The sequence below is a fragment of the Loxodonta africana genome, chromosome 10 (genome assembly GCF_030014295.1).
Source record: "Loxodonta africana isolate mLoxAfr1 chromosome 10, mLoxAfr1.hap2, whole genome shotgun sequence".
In the NCBI taxonomy this organism is placed as follows: domain Eukaryota; kingdom Metazoa; phylum Chordata; class Mammalia; order Proboscidea; family Elephantidae; genus Loxodonta; species Loxodonta africana.
The window spans coordinates 106,866,703-106,881,936 of NC_087351.1; the positions used below are offsets into that span (position 1 = coordinate 106,866,703).

The 15,234-nt window shown below is 53.3% G+C and overlaps 1 protein-coding gene across 1 annotated transcript in view; it reads right to left on the minus strand.

Annotated features, from left to right (window-relative positions):
- Window positions 1-220: 220 nt before the first annotated feature.
- PRIMA1 (proline rich membrane anchor 1) overlaps window positions 221-15,234 on the minus strand; it is a 75,859-nt gene continuing 60,845 nt past the window's right edge. The window contains exons 3-4 of the mRNA XM_064292908.1: window positions 14,892-15,021; window positions 221-1,949 (exon numbers count right to left, since the gene is read on the minus strand). Of these exons, the coding sequence (XP_064148978.1) occupies window positions 1,847-1,949; window positions 14,892-15,021 (233 nt within the window). The 3' untranslated portion in view covers window positions 221-1,846. The remainder of the gene's footprint in view (window positions 1,950-14,891; window positions 15,022-15,234) is intronic.

A 15,234-nucleotide genomic window follows, 5' to 3' on the forward strand; every position in this document is an offset into this window, starting at 1 on the left:
ACCCACATCTCTTAGCCCCTTGTCATTGGAGTTTGCATTCTCCGGGGTCACCAAGGTTGTCCACCAAGTGTGCTCACTGTGAAGTGCTCACTAGGTGGGGGAGTAAGGATGGAGACCATTGGCAGCATGTAAAAGCAGAACTCAAATCCAAACCCAAGTCTTCAATTCCTCAAGCAGATGGAAAGCAGAAAAGGAAAAAGCTTTACGGGAGGGAGTGCCCTGGCAGGTCTCAGCCTGCACCACTGGCCGGGGCAGGCTGTGGGTTACAGTCACAGCAAATTCTCCTTGACGATGACACCCAGATAGCTGCACAGGCACAAGTCTCTGGCACAATGGGCCTTTTGAGGTTCCCCCATGTGGAGATTGGCTTTCAAGTTTGTCAGCCTCACTTGGATTGGCAAGGGTGTCAGCCTCGCCTGGGATGGAGAGGGTGTAACCTCACCTGGATTGGCAAAGGTGTAACCTCACCCGGGTTGTAGTGGGTGTAGCCTCACCTGGGTTGGAGAGGGTGACAATTTCTGTGGCCAGAGAACCACACTGGTTTCCATGGGGGTCTGGGGGACAAATGGGTCCACCCAGGTAAATCCCTACGTGGCCATAGTGGCCCCATTAAATGTGTCTGGTTCCTTCTGGGCAAGTGTGGGGGGAGGGGAGGGGACTCATGGGATCACAAGTGTCCTCTCAGTGCACAAGGGGACACAAAGTCACAAGGCTGCTGGCTTCTTGGGCCTAGCAATGTGCCCCTCGGGGCAGGCAGGCCCTGGGGACCAGGCCAGCCAGGCGGGGTGACCAAGACTGGGGGGTCCATTCTTCCCTCCCCGCTTTTCTGCCTTCCATCTGCCACCCAGTCCAGACTGCTCAGCAATTTCAGAACATATGACCACAGAGAGACTGTTATAGGGAGACACTGGGGACACCCCCTCCTTCTCGACGAGGCAGGGGCCAGGGTCTATCAGGAGGGCCTGAGTGCCACCTGCAAGGGATGGGCACATTGGTGGGCTCTGCTGAGCGAAGGCAGGGCCTGGCTCACAGGGATGCATCAGTTTCCACGATGTGGGTCTAGGCATGTGTCTAAGAACAGGTGTCCTTCCTGGTGGCCCTGGGCCTAGGGCTTGGAGTCACTATTGCCCCAGGAGGTCAGACACCACCCCGAGTGTAAACGAGCTTTACTGCCCCAGAGTGGGTTGGTCATGGGGCCGACAGCCCTCGGTGGTGGGCAGGCAGGCCCAGCTCAGGCGTTGGTAGGAGCAGAGGGGAAGGCAGGCGCTGAGGACAGTGTGGATGGGGAAGGGCAAGGGAAGGGGATGGCAGATGTGTGGAAGCACCTTTGAAGGGGTCTCAGGGCTGTGCCAGTGGCTTCTGAAGGGAGCTGCAGGGTCAGCAGAGAAGCAGGTGGGCTTCCTGGCAGAGGGGAGGGTCTCAGCTGGAGGTGGACTCTGGGCTGCCTTTCTTTTAACTAAAAGGGATGTTTCCCTGTCACAGCAGACAGATAGACAGATTACCCCTGCCCTCCCGCCTTTCTGTATGAGCACGTGCTTTAGATAGTGCTGGGGGATGGCCAGTGGATCACGCACAAGACAGGGAAGAGGCTTAGGAAGAGCCACAGGCAGGGATGCCTCCGCAGGCTGCATGCAGGGTCCCTGGCTCGGGCCTGTGTCTGCGCTGCCCAGGCCGGTGGGCTGACGCGGCAGGGCTGGGAAGTGGATGGTTTCCTCTTTGGGAGATGCAAGGCCTGCAAGGCTGTGAAGTCCTGGGCAAGCCCAGGGTCTGCTCATGTCCCCCTGCTTTCACATGTCCATTGTGCCACCAAGGTATCCCTCTGGCCAGTGGGTCCAGGGCTGCAGACTCACACCACCGCGTTGTTCACATCCACCCCTTTGTTGCTCTGGGAGGAGGTCATGGGGTACTCAGCGACACTCGTGCCGTTTTCGTCTTTTCTCAGTGGTTTCCTGGAAGTGAGTGGAACGGGCAGGACAGCCATTAGTTACCAACGAGCGAGCGTGGAGAATATCTTGCCTCCCAGTTAGCAGCTGTGAGACTCCCAGCAGGAAGCCCACCAGACTGTTCTGGGTTGGCATCCTGGGACTGCTGGTCCTCGTAGGGTCAGTCAGAAGCTGGATGCGGTCTTAGCTAGGGTGACCATATAATTTGTATGCAAGTCAGGGTGCAGTTAAGAGTGAAAGGGGGGAGCCATTAATAATGAAGCAGGGATAACATGCATACATAGGGACTATTCTGGATGAATTAGAAAGTATGGGCAGCCCAGCGTTAGGGCTTTGACCGATCGCTTTGATTATGAGTGTACAGACATGAAAATGAATATTTGGGTGGTGCAGACAGTTAATACAGGAGAGACGCTAGTGGCTGAATTTTGCAGTCTAGCTTCGGTGTGGTCAAGGCAAATGAAAGATGTGATGAAGGCGACGGCAATAATGGTGATGCTGGTGGCAGTGGTTGTAGTGATGGTAATGGAGATGGCAATAAGGGGTGGTGACGGTAGCAATGGTGGCAGCGATGACAGTGATGGTGGTGGCTGTGGCATTAGTGGTTGTGACGACAGTGGTGATGGTAGGGCTGACGGTGGTGGTAATGGCAGTGGTGGGGAAGTAGTGGTGGTGGCGGTATTGGTGTTGATGATGGTAATAGCAGTATAGTGATGAGCGTGCCGGTAATGATGCTGGAGGTGGCGATTGTGGTGGTGTCTGATGACGGTGGTGATGATGATGATGGGATTGATGGTGATGATGGTGATGGTGATGGTGACAATGACAATGATCCGAGCCAGATGGCCAGAGGCCACTTAACTCAAAAGCCATTCCCCTATGCAGAAAGAAGGTCAGGAAGGCCTGGGAGGGAGGCTTTGAGAAGACCCTGGCACACTTGCTGAGGTTCTGAATTCACAATACCACTTTCTGGCTGGGCTCAAATCCTACCTGCTACCTTGAATCTTCCAGGAGGGCCTTGGCCTCTAGCTCTAGGCCTGGGAGGCTTCGGCCTTCCTGGTCTTGGCAGCATATTATATATAGCCCAGTTCCACGCCCCAATACTGCTGTCTCCTGGTGGATCTGAGCCCCACAGGGCCACTGCTCAGGTACCTCTTGTGTCCCCAGTGACCACAGGCTGAGTCTGAACTAGCCCTTGTTGTCTGCTCTCTAATTGAACATTTATGGTCATTGTCTGAAGCCTGGGGACTGATTGCTGCTCTCTTCTCAATTGTTCTCAGAGCCTCCCCAAACCCAGCATGAGAAGGACTCATATTTGGTGACTAGTTTGATGCCTACGGGGTAAAGGCCTTTCTGAATTAGTTTAGGGCAGGGAGGATCTGTGAGGTCGTTATCAGTAGGTTCATGGGGTGGGATTACCAGGCCACAAGCCTGTTCAGAGACAACACACTGAGATCAAATCTAGAAATGGCCCCCTTTTGCAGGAGAAAGAGCTCACAAAAATAAGCAAAGAAACCCAAACGCACTTCGTGTGAGGTGGCCAAGCCCAGCCACTATACCTTCTTCTAGAAACGCAAGGCACAAACCAACACTTCCTTCCATAGAGGATTATGCTTTGTAGAAAGGACTGGTATTTTCGAGTCCCTTCTCACCATGGTTCCCTGAAGAAGCTAGGCCTGGAGTTAAGAGATTCATTTCATGGGGGAAACTGAGGCTTAAGGAGAGCTGTAACTTGCCCAAGGACCCCCAGCTGGTTTGTGGTGGTGCCTGTACCACCGCCCGCTGCTGCCATCTCCTAGTCCACAAGGCTGTTCGTGAAATCAGCCTTCCCAGAGGGCGTTCCCCTGAAAACGGGCTCCGTAGCCAGACCAGCTTGGGAAAGCCTGCCTTGCCCTCCTCTGGGAGAGTCACAAAAGTTCTGAAAAGTCCCCCAAGGACCCTGCCTCATTCTGGCTTAGAAGCCAGTACATTCCAACCTTGTGGGGCTTGAGGAACTCGTTTACATAGATGCTCACTTATACCTTCTGGAACCTCCGGGTTTGTTGGGCTCACACCTGCTGCCTTGGTTGAAACAGGGCTTCTGAGAAGAGCCCCTGGGCTCGTGGGCAGTGTCTGCTGCACCTGTCTCTGCCCCTGGGCCTTGATCTGCTCTACCTCCTGTTTCCGCCATCTCCCTTCCTGGCCCTCCCACCCTCCTCCGGGGTGCTGGAAGCAGCTCTGATGTTGCTGGGTGGCCTTAACTTCTGACTCAGGGAGTCTGTATGACCTGGAAAACTTGACGTTGGGGAATGGGGGTGGGGTGGGGTTTGGTAGTTCTTTATTACACTCAAGTGCTGTCCCCCATGAGGCCACTGAGGGACTGAAGTGGGATTCTTAAATTTATCTTCAATATACGAGGGGGAGAATGGACATCAGATTCAGGGGTCTGGAAAATACACACAGTCAAACACTCTGGGCCTAAATCCACACTGCATTTCTCCTTAATATGTATTAAATCTTGGGTTTAGGTTTAAAAAAATCAACCATAACAGGCCCAGGTCATGGGAGACATGGCTTAAGGGCTTTCAAGGGCAGGCCATCAACAAAGCAAAGAAAGGGGTCTGGAGCTCCCAAGGAAATGGGCAGCCCGGAGGGCACCAGGGTTCCCCCTTTCTAACGTGGCCGTGGGAAGACGGCAGGATTTCTCTTGCAGGAGAAGAGGCGAGATAGATTTCTACAGCCAGCTGCTGGCTGTGAGATGCCTGGTGCTCCTGGGACCCGGGGGGTAGTGGAAACTCAGAAGGCCAAGCAGGAGACCAGCTATAGGGAACCAAGAAGGAATGGAGGCAGGGAGTCTGGGCAGGGTCCCACCCAACAAAGCAGGCCCCTTTGGCTGGTCCCGCCCCCAGACTGGAGCATTCCAGAGCCTAAGCCTGGTAAGGGGAGAGGGTGGCTGTCCAGGAGGCCTTCCTGAGACGTGGTCTTGGTCTGCTCCCCTCCTGCCCCCCCCCCCGGAGCTGACCCCAAACCACTCTGATGCCCGCGTGCTGCCTGAACTCCCTCCCAGAGCCTTTCTGGGACTCAGTGGAGCGCCATGGACATTGGTTTTTACCTAGAGCAGAAGATGGCGTTGTCTTTGCACTTCCCTGCCCCATACCTGCTCTTTTCTAAGCACAGCACTTGGGGTGGCACAGCAGAAGAACCAGGGGACAGATGTCACAGCTCAGCAAACACTGGCTCCACCACTTTCTAGCTGTATCACCTTGGGCAAGTTACTAATTTCTCTATGCCTCAGTTTCATTGTCTATAAATGAACACAACAATGATGTCCATTTCATAGAGTTGTCGTAAGGATTAAATATGTTAATATGTGTCCAGTACTTAGTGTCTGGCATACAGTAAGTGCTCAGTAAGTGTAAGATAGCAGTATTGCTATTGGAAAGGTGTCAGTGGGGAGCTGCAGTTGGCCAGCAGCAGCCAGCGTTGTCCCGTCTGCACGGACTTCCTACCTACTGTGCTCCCATGGGGCTCTGGGAATGTTAAGGAGAGGTCTCGCTAACACAAGGAGGGGCATTTCCACCTTCGTCCCGGAAGAGATGGCTACAACTGGCTCCCTAAATGGCCTGGTTCCTAAAACCAAGAGAAATGTAAATGAGCTTCTTAGCCATGTTCAGAGGTTGACTTCACAGATGTGCTCAGGACTTCTGCCTGTAGGAGCGGGTCTCCCACCTCGAGGCTATCCCCAGGGGAAAAATCCAACCCAGGGAGCCTGGAAGATGGCAGGGAGGCCCAGGGAGAAAGAGCCCTAGACCAGGACTTAGAAGATTGAGACTTCATTCTGCAACAAAGTGTAAGAATTAGCACCCTCCCCTACAAATACAGTCAAGGTCCAGGAGGAAGTAAGGTAGTCTCGGAGCAGCCAAGTTCATGTACCAATGTCCAGCACTTGACCAAAAGACGTCCTTCCTTGGGTGATACCAACGCTTACTTGAGTCACAGCACAACCAGACTTGGGGATCTGGAGATACTGGGTTTGGGTGCATGTGGGGGTGGTATTACAGGGTAGTGAGGAGAAGTGATGGATGGGAGTAGCTGGGTCTTGAGCATCCTGTCACAGCATTGGGCCCCAACCTGGCTAAAAAGGGTTTGGACCATGACAGAAACCCAGTTTTCACATCCTAGCAATCCAAGATGCACCCAAGTTGAAGTTCTTGGTTCTGGAAGTTCTTGGTGAGTTGGGGATGGATGAAGAGGTTCCACCCATGTCCTGACCCTTGTTTCTCTCTGCTGACCACTGACTCAACTGACCTTCTCTTCTTCTTGCCCCTCTGTTGGCCATGACTCTATGGTTCAGCTGGAGACCACAGCAGGGGAAGAGGGCTGGTCTATCCACAGCACAGTAGTATGTCCTGGGGGCAGATGGTAAGGGCTCCTTTGAGGCAGTCCCATCCTGAGTATGTGTCATGCACAGGTGGGAGGGAGGCCATGCTGCTCAGAGGCAGGGAGGAGGGCTGCTGAGTCAACATGTGTGTTGTCAAGTTTGTGTATGGAGAAGAAGGCAGAGGTGACAGGGGCGTGGAGGGAGCAGAGCCAAGATGGCAGAGGGCGGAGGAAGCAGAAATGAGTGAAGGGGTTGGGTTAGGCATTTAAAATTGGGCACATGTTATTTATCCTAAAAGTAGATTTTACTTCACTCACCCAGATGGAAACATAAAAAAATATGAGCTTACTGAAATTCCAAATAGAGTTTATAAATTTAAAAGGTAGAATCTGGCAAGTCTACATAAACAAGCCTCCATTCACTCCACACAGACCATCACTGAACAGCTACTACATGCCAGGTGCCGTGCCAGGCGCTGTGGGGAGGCAGACGAGTAAGTCAAGATGACTGCTACACACACACACACATACACACATGTGCATATACATGTGAACACCAACATTACACCTGAGTACAGCAGGAAGCAGAAATGTCCACGTGGGGAGAGCTCCAGCTCCAGCACTTGAGCAGGGAAGGGAGAGAGCTCCCCTGTCTAGGATGACATCTCAGAGGTGGTGGTGTTTGAGTTGGGTCTTGAGGGACGAGCCATAAGGACTCAAGTGAAGGGGTGAGGGGCAGGGCCCTGGCCAGCGCGAGCTCCTAGAGGACTCAATGACCACACAGGGAGGAGGCCAACCAGCGGGGCCTGGGCTAGAAACCTGGGTGACCTAAGCCACTTCTTGTCCCCGTCCAGGCTTCTGTTTCCTCCTCTCTAAAACAAGGGGCTGACCCATGACCAGGAGGCAGCCTTCTTGCTTGGACACCATAGGAAACTCATGAAAATTCTAAAAGGGAAACTAATTTCACTGAGTAATTTTCTATTGAGTCATGATGCAGAAGAGATGTTGGGAAAATTCCATGATGGGGTGAAACTAAAGGGATGAAGGACTGGAGGGAAAGAGAGGGAGCTGAGTGCGGCAGGCTCCCCCGGGGAGCCTGCTAGGCTCACCCAGCCTGGAGGTTGTTGGAGACGAGAATTGCAGCTCAACTGTGCAACAGACCCAGAGCCACCAGTCCATGTGGAAAGGAGGAGGAAGTCTTGGGGAGGCTGTCTCCAAGACAAAAACGGGGCTGACAGATTGATTACCTGATGTATTTGACCACATTGAGAGGAGGCATTGCTGACTCCAGGAAAGGAAGCAAATCATAGTATACTACGTGGCTCAGCTGTGAACAATTCCATCGTCATGAAGTTAACACTGAGTAGTCATCAGGTCCCACACTGGACATACCTACAGGTAGAGGAGTCGTCCCTGGGAGGTGCAAATGCTGAAGTGCTTGGCTACCAGCCAAACGGCTGTCAGTTCGAATCCATCCAGTGGTACCTTGGAAGGCAGGCCTGGTGATCTGCTTCCAAAAGGTCACAGCCTTGAAAATTTGATGGAGGAGTTCTACTCTGCACACATGACATCATCACGAGTTGGAAGTGACTCCATGGCAACCAAAAACACCATAGGTGAGGATGGGAAGAAGGGAAATGTCTTACATGTGTGTAGGCAGGGTAAGGGCTCTGAATCTTGCATCTGCCATGGTAGAAAGTCGATAGATAATGTTTACAAATGAAAAAATAAAATTAAATAGCAGGATCCACACCACTTAGAGTATGGGAGAAAATGGCAGAAGGGACAGTTGGCAGTTAAAGGTGGCTGCTCTCAAGAATGAGACATGAAGGAGAGGAGGGGAAAGTCAGGGGGCTGCTGTTTTTCTTAAAAGCTTTGTGGTACATCTGACATTTTAAACTATGTGCATATATTACTTTGATAAAAATTAAAATTAAATTAAAAGGTGATAATGAATGTACGAAACCCTGGCCACACTTTCTAATCACAACAGTCTCCATGGCTTCCACCTGCCCTCAAAAAGCCTGCACCGCTGTCCTTACTCTTCGGGTCCGGGAAGCAACCCTTCTCTTTCTCTCTCCCATTATCCTTGTTTTCATTTTGTTTTTCCCTTTCTAGCGTTCTTTTCAGCCTCTTAAATCACTCCATTTGTTAATTTGTTAGTATGTGTGTGTTTGATCAGAGGCCCTGGGTGGTGCAAACAGTTAAGTGCTTGGCTACTAACCAAAAGGTTGGCAGTTCGATCCCACCTAGAGGTACCTTGGAAAAAAGTCCTGACAATCTGCTTCGGCAAGGTCACAGTCATGAAAACCCTGCGGAGCATAGTTCTACTCTGCAACACATGGGCTCGCCAGGGGTCAGAGTCGACTCAATGGCAACTGGTTTGGCTGGGTGATGGTGTGTTTGACCTGCTCCCGCCACTAGCCGAGGGAGGGCAGGGACTAGGCCTTGCTAATCTCTATATCCCCAGCACCTAGCCTAGTTTTCCCTGAATCGTAGACTCAGTGGAAATTAGGTAGGTGCTCAGTAAGTATTTGTGGACCAATGCTGACCCCCTGAGCAGCCCGGTGCGCTACCAGAGATGTGGGCTTTCAAAAGTGCTCGTTCTGCTGAAGTGGCTCAATCAGAAGGAGCTGATGAGTCCCAGAGCCGAGCAATAAGGCGCCTGCACAGCCACACTCAGGCGCACGCCCAGGAGGCTGCATACTTGTTTATTGTCTGCAGTTAACGGTAGGCCAAAACGTTCTGCAGCCTTTAATTGGTCTTGTAGCCAATACCTTGTAAATTAGAAGAAAGTGGCTGTCAAGCTGCTTAATGGAAAATCGATGGCAGAAAGTGGGGACCTGCACCAGGGAATGTTCTTATTGGGACCAGGAGGTGGGGGTGACTGGGCCAGGGGAACGCTGGAGGGTGTGGCCATTAGAGAAGGTGTCCAGGGCAGTCCAGGAGTGAAGCCTGGGGGGCCTGTGGGGCTCTCTGCACCACCCAGCCAGAGAAGCAGCCCTCCTACCTGAGCAGTGGGCGCCCTGGACATCACCTCGCTGGCTCTTGCCTTGATCTTCCCTTCAGATCCTCCTCTCAGACTGTAATATGTGGTCTTTCGGGGACGTCTGATTAAGGGACCATGCCTGGGTGCCCACCACCATAGTCTGGGCACCAAGCACAGCCAGGCCTTGGGCAGGCATTCCAGGAAGAGTGCCCTAGTGTTGGCAGCCCACCAAGATCCCCGGAAATGCAGGCTCGGGGAGCTAGGGGGAGACTTGGAGGACCCTCATTCTACAGACGAGGAAAGCTGGGGCCCAGCAAGTGAGGCTGCAGAGCTGGGAACAGACCCCAGGGGTCCTGAGTCCCGCTGTAGGTCCTTGAACAATTCCAGGCTGTCCTGCTATGAAGAACATGAGCACACCTGGCCTAGGGTTGGGAAGGGGGCCTGGGTGGGGGGCACAAGGGCTCCGGATCATCCTGGGGCTCTGGATACAGAAGCTTGTTCTCCATAAGCTCAGGGCAGGGGGACCACAAAAGTGCAAGCTGCATGGGCTCCGGGGGCTGGGAAATCTGCCAGAGTTTGGGGTAGTTGGCCGGAACTTCAGGACCACTGCACAGGCTAGCTCCAACGACAGCGACACTCTCCTCAGACCCTTGTCCTGGCTGATGCCCAGCCACCACCATGTCACCGGGAAACCTTCCCGGCCCTCCATCTAGGCGAGGCGCCCCTCCTCTGGGCCGCACAGCCGCTGTGCCCCTGATCACAGGAGCCCCCGGCAGAGCTGGATCTGGGGGATGCTTACTGAGTCACAGCACGAGGCTCTGATTCACTCCCACCAGTGGGGCCCTTTTCAGTGGGACTCTGTGGTCAGGTACATGGATGAGTGACAGGTGCCCTTCTCAGTCTTCCTCCCCCAACCCCCTCCAAGGCCTGGGGTCCCACGGTGGACACCCCTCAGATGCTGAGCCGTCATCTCCGGAATTTCCCCCTCCCTGTTCCAGCTAGAACCATCCAGAAAGGTTCTGAAAGGCTGTGTTGGGGGCACTAACAAAGATCTTCCAGGAACCATTCCCTGGGACTTGAGGCCATGAGAGTTTAAAAAAGAAAACAAACAAAAGCAAACGAAGTAGGGCTCATCCCTGAATTCTCCTCTCCACAGGTTAACAGCAGCACAGAATGCCTTCGTTTACTGAAAGAAAAGGCTGGTTTCAGATGATTCATTGACCAAAAAGATTTGGCCGTGAGCAAGGAACCGGTTTCCTCAGGGGAGAGAGGCTAACAGAAGCTCCGCGCAGCCCACTGTCACTGCCCAGCTGAGGCCAGCCCGGCGGTGGGGGCCACTTGGCCTTCTACACCTGCTGGGTGGGGTCCTAACTTCTCTGCCTCCCTCTCCCTCCCCCAGCAAGGTAACCCTGTCCCCACCCCACCCCCTGCCCCACCCTGTCTTAAGGCCTCCCTCCAGGCAGGCCCTGGGCACACTGAGCAGGCAGAGAGCCCTCCAGTTGCTGAGTATTTGTGGCCGTGTGCCTGGGACACCTCTCTGGATTAGGAGCATCTTAACAGCAGAGGGCTGGGTCTTACCATCCCATGTGCCGCAGTCTCGGCCCAGAGGAGGGTATAGGACATGGTGGCTGGGCAGAAAGGGGCTGAGATGCTGGACTCCATTTCCCCCACCTCCCAACCCCCGTCCTTCCTCTAACTCGACCCGAGCCCCCACTGCCCTTCTCACCATCCGCCACCCCCAGCCCCCAACCCCCACCATCCATTCTGCCCTCTCTCCCTGCCCTGTACCTGGGGAGGCTAACTGCTACTCCCCCATCTCTCACCCCCACTTCCCAACTTCCCCCACCCCCCAGCTTGGGTTTGACCAATGAGAGGACTCTACAGGAGCCCAGAGAGCATGGAGAGTTCGGGGCGTTTCCCCCGCTTCTCTCTCCAGGTTTGGGGGTGTGACTCTAGCAATTCCAGCCACAGATTCTCCTGGGCGGCCCCTCTTGCAAAGCTCTGGCTCTCTGGCTGAGGGGCACCATTTCTACTTGCCCATGCTTTGTCACCCTAGGGTGGGGACAGCTCCTACTGTGGCTGGTCCCTGAGTGCCTCCCCAGCCCCAGTTACTCCCCTGACCCTGACCGGGCCACACCCCTGTAAGGATCCTTGTTATCAAAGACTGGTCACCTGAACCATCTGGTTCTTTCCAGGAACCAAGAGCTCAGAACCGGTGGGAGGGGACAGAGGCCAGGAAGGAGACCCCTGGGGCTGCTCTGAGAAGAGTCAGGAATGGTGCCCCCCAGACCTTCCTCCTGGGAGACCCAGCCCCACTGAGACAGCAGAGCACAGCCATGGCTGGTCAACAGTACTCCCCTTTCCCCCTCCTCGAAGCGGGTACAGTTTACTCCAGGGGAGGTTGGAACAGAGAGGGAGGCAGAAACAGCTCAGTGGGACTGTTTGTCTTTTGTTAAGAGCTTCAGCTTATTAGGAAACCCTGGTGGCATAGTGGTTAAGCACTAGGGCTGCTAACCAAAGGGTCAGCAGTTTGAATCCACCAGGTGCTCCTTGGAAACTCTATGGGGCAGTTCTACTCTGTTCTATGGGGTCACTATGAGTCGGAATCAACTCGACGGCACTAGGTTTGGTTTTGTTTTTTGGGTCAGCTTATTAAAAAGATTATGCTGAGCACCCTGAGGGAAGGCGGGGAGGAGTCCCTGCTGGTTTTCACTCTTCCTCAAGAACCTTCAGTAGCTCGCAGTGCCCGGAGTCACAGCAAACCACTCAACAAAAGGTCCTCCATCAGGCTCACGGCTCTCTCCAGCCTCATCTCCCACGTCGAAGGGGGTTCCTGGTGCTCTGGGATATTCATGTTTTTGCTCACACAAGTGCCTTCGCCTGGAATGCCTTCCTGGCTCTGCTTCTGAAAACCTCCTCCCATTCCAGCAGCCCTCAGCTCAGGTGCTGCGTCATCCCAGTCAGAAGGAGCCGTGACTTCTCGGAGCACCCACAAAGGCTGCCAAGACCTCCCACGGCCTGGGTCTCACCTGGGTGTGTCCCACCCTGAGTTACAGGGTCTCGGGGCCTCAGGGCCTTTCTGTCTGTCCATCCTGTGGCTTCAGAGGGGCACAGACATGCCCCCCACACCCCAACAACCCCTCTTCTGGGCACCCCCGAGGAAGAGCACACAGGAATGTGAGGGCTACTCTCAGCCCAACACTGGAGTGAAACTCTCGGTAGCAGCGGCCACATGGCGCCATGGTTTGGGCCAGCTGGTCCTAGGTTCAAATTCTGACTCCACTGCTCCCTGGTTGTACCATCCTGGGTTGCTCCCTCACCCCTTGGAACCTCAGATTCCACATCTGTAAAATGGAGCCAATTGGGAAAAGATGGTGGCGAAGATGAACTCATAGAATGTTGGAGAAGAGACGATCACTGCCTGGCCTGAGACACGTGAACGTAGCTATTCCCTTGTTATTATCGTTTGGAGACTGCCTGGCAGCAAGAGCACTGGGGCAGAGGTAGGGTCTCGCTGGCTGGAGGGAGATGCCAGGACCACAGCCCCTCCGGCTCTGCCCAGGTGTGGCTCTGCATGGCCCTTCAGCCTATACGCCAACTGTGCACTCATTTAAGTGGGTTTTAAGACTTGTAACTTTATATTTGACTCCTGCTTTTGAATTATAAAGTGAAATCGCATAAAACAACCGGCTAAAAGAGTTAAATGAAATGTTTTACATGCTACGATTTTTTTTAATGTAGATCCTCTAACTTTGGGCCTCAGGGAAATTTTTTTAAACTTTTTTTGAAATTTATTATATTATTAACAACCGACTCAAAGGCAATGGGTTTGTTTATTACCCTTTAAGGCTGCCCGGTGGCACAAATGGTTAAGCACTCGGCTACTAACCAAAAAGTTGGAGGTTTGAATCCACCCAGAGGTGCCTAGGAAGAAAGGTCTGCTTATCTACTTCCAAAAAACCAGCCACTGAAAACCCTGTGGAGCACAGTTTTACCCTGACACACATGGGGTCGCCATGAGTCGCATTGACTCTATGGCAACTGGGTTGGCTGTTTTTTTTCTTTATTCGTCTCTGGTGTTTTGTAACATTTTTGTGTTTTGACTCTGTCTTCCTTCAAGGTCCCTGTGAGCTAGATACGGTGTTCTGGAGGGTGTTGCTAAAGACCGGAAATGAAGGGGCCTCGCCAGAGCTGCTGTGCTGTGCACTCCAGGCTGTGCCATTCACACCGTGGCCTATCCACCGTACTCGAGGCACTGGACGCAGCCCAAGCCTCCACAGGCTCAGCAACAGCCATACTGCACTGCACACCCCAACTCCAACTCTCCTAGATGCCAACAATGGGGTGGTGCCCGGTAAACTTTTTTTTTTTTTAAGGCAGAGATGGTAGATACAGAAATGACTAGTGTTAGTAAAAGATAGTTTGCTCTTTGGATCATTCAAAACTCGACTGAAACACTCCTATTCATCCTTCAAAACCCAGCTCAGGAGTCACATCCACTGAAAACTCTCCCTCAGGCATCTCAACCTTCCCTATTCCCCAGGAGAACCATCACTTCCACCTGCCATGCCTCTTCCTCATACCTGCGACTCTGTTGAAACAATGGAGGCTGGTTCGGTACTCGGCGAGCACTTACTGTACACCAGGCACTGTGCAGTATACATACTGGGCATATTATTTACAGAGGGCATCTCACTACCCCTCAGAATAGCTGTTGTTCGCTGCTATTGAGTCTGTCCCCGACTCATGATCACCCCATGTACAATAGGATTGGACTGTTGTGATCAACAGGGTTTTCATTGGCTGATTGTTTGGAAGTAGATTGCCAGGCCTTTCTTCCTAGTCTTAGTCTGGAAGCTTCTGCTGAAACCTGTTCAGCATCATAGCAAGACACAACCCTCCAGTGACAGCTGGGAGGTGGCCGCACATGAGATTCATTGGCTGGGAACGGAAGCTGGGTCTCCTACCGAATCTCCCCCATGGATGGCAAGAATTCTTCCCCTGACCCACCACCGACTCCCACCCTCAGAACAGTATGATGTAGCTATTCTATTTCCGGTTTACAGATAGGGAAACAGACCCAGAGAGGGGAAGTGATTTCCTCCTGGTCACACAGCTTGAACTGGGGTCTGAATTCAGATCTAACTCCAAGCCAGCATGGTGCCTCCCACTGGTGACTCCATCACCCGGACCTGTGAGGATGATTCCCATATCCCCAGGCCCTGAGCAAGCTCCCCACGGCAGGGCTTGCCCCTTACAGCTCACCTTGTATTGCACTTGGCCTGACATATGACTGGTGCTCGTTAAATGTTTGCTGAACCAAACTCCCTAAAAATGACAGGTGTGTCATGTCTACAGCCCCCTTTCAAACATTCCAGTGAAGAAAAAGAGAAAGGGGAGAGAAAGGAAACAGGTGTAGTAAATACAGCCGAACGCTGACAACTGTGGAATCAGGGCGAGAGTAGATGGCAGTTTGCTGTACGTTCCTTCTGCTTCTAGTATGTCTAACCATTTTAATAATTTAAAAACATATATGATGGGGGTGGGTGGAGGAGCGCCGAGCCCAGCTGGGGTCACGCGGGGACTGGACGGGCACTCACCTTTTGATGGCTTTGTAGCAGATGATGACAAGCACAGTCAGGAACACCAAGGAGGCACAGCATACTGCGATGATGACCACCAGCCCCGACCACCAGCTCTCCTCGGCGGGACACGAGGTGGAATTGGGAGCTGAAAGAGATGGGAGTAGCTGAGTCCCCTGGACCAGCAACTGTGGCACATCAGAGCAGGACTGCCTGGTGACCCCAGTTTTGGGCCTCCCAGCCATCTATCACCAGGATGAAGGCTCTCTGGCCTCTCCTGGCTTCCCCACCCCCACCCTGGGGAGAGGGGCGGTGACATCATGGCTGGCTTCCAGCCAGGCTGGCCCCCATGTGCCTCCAC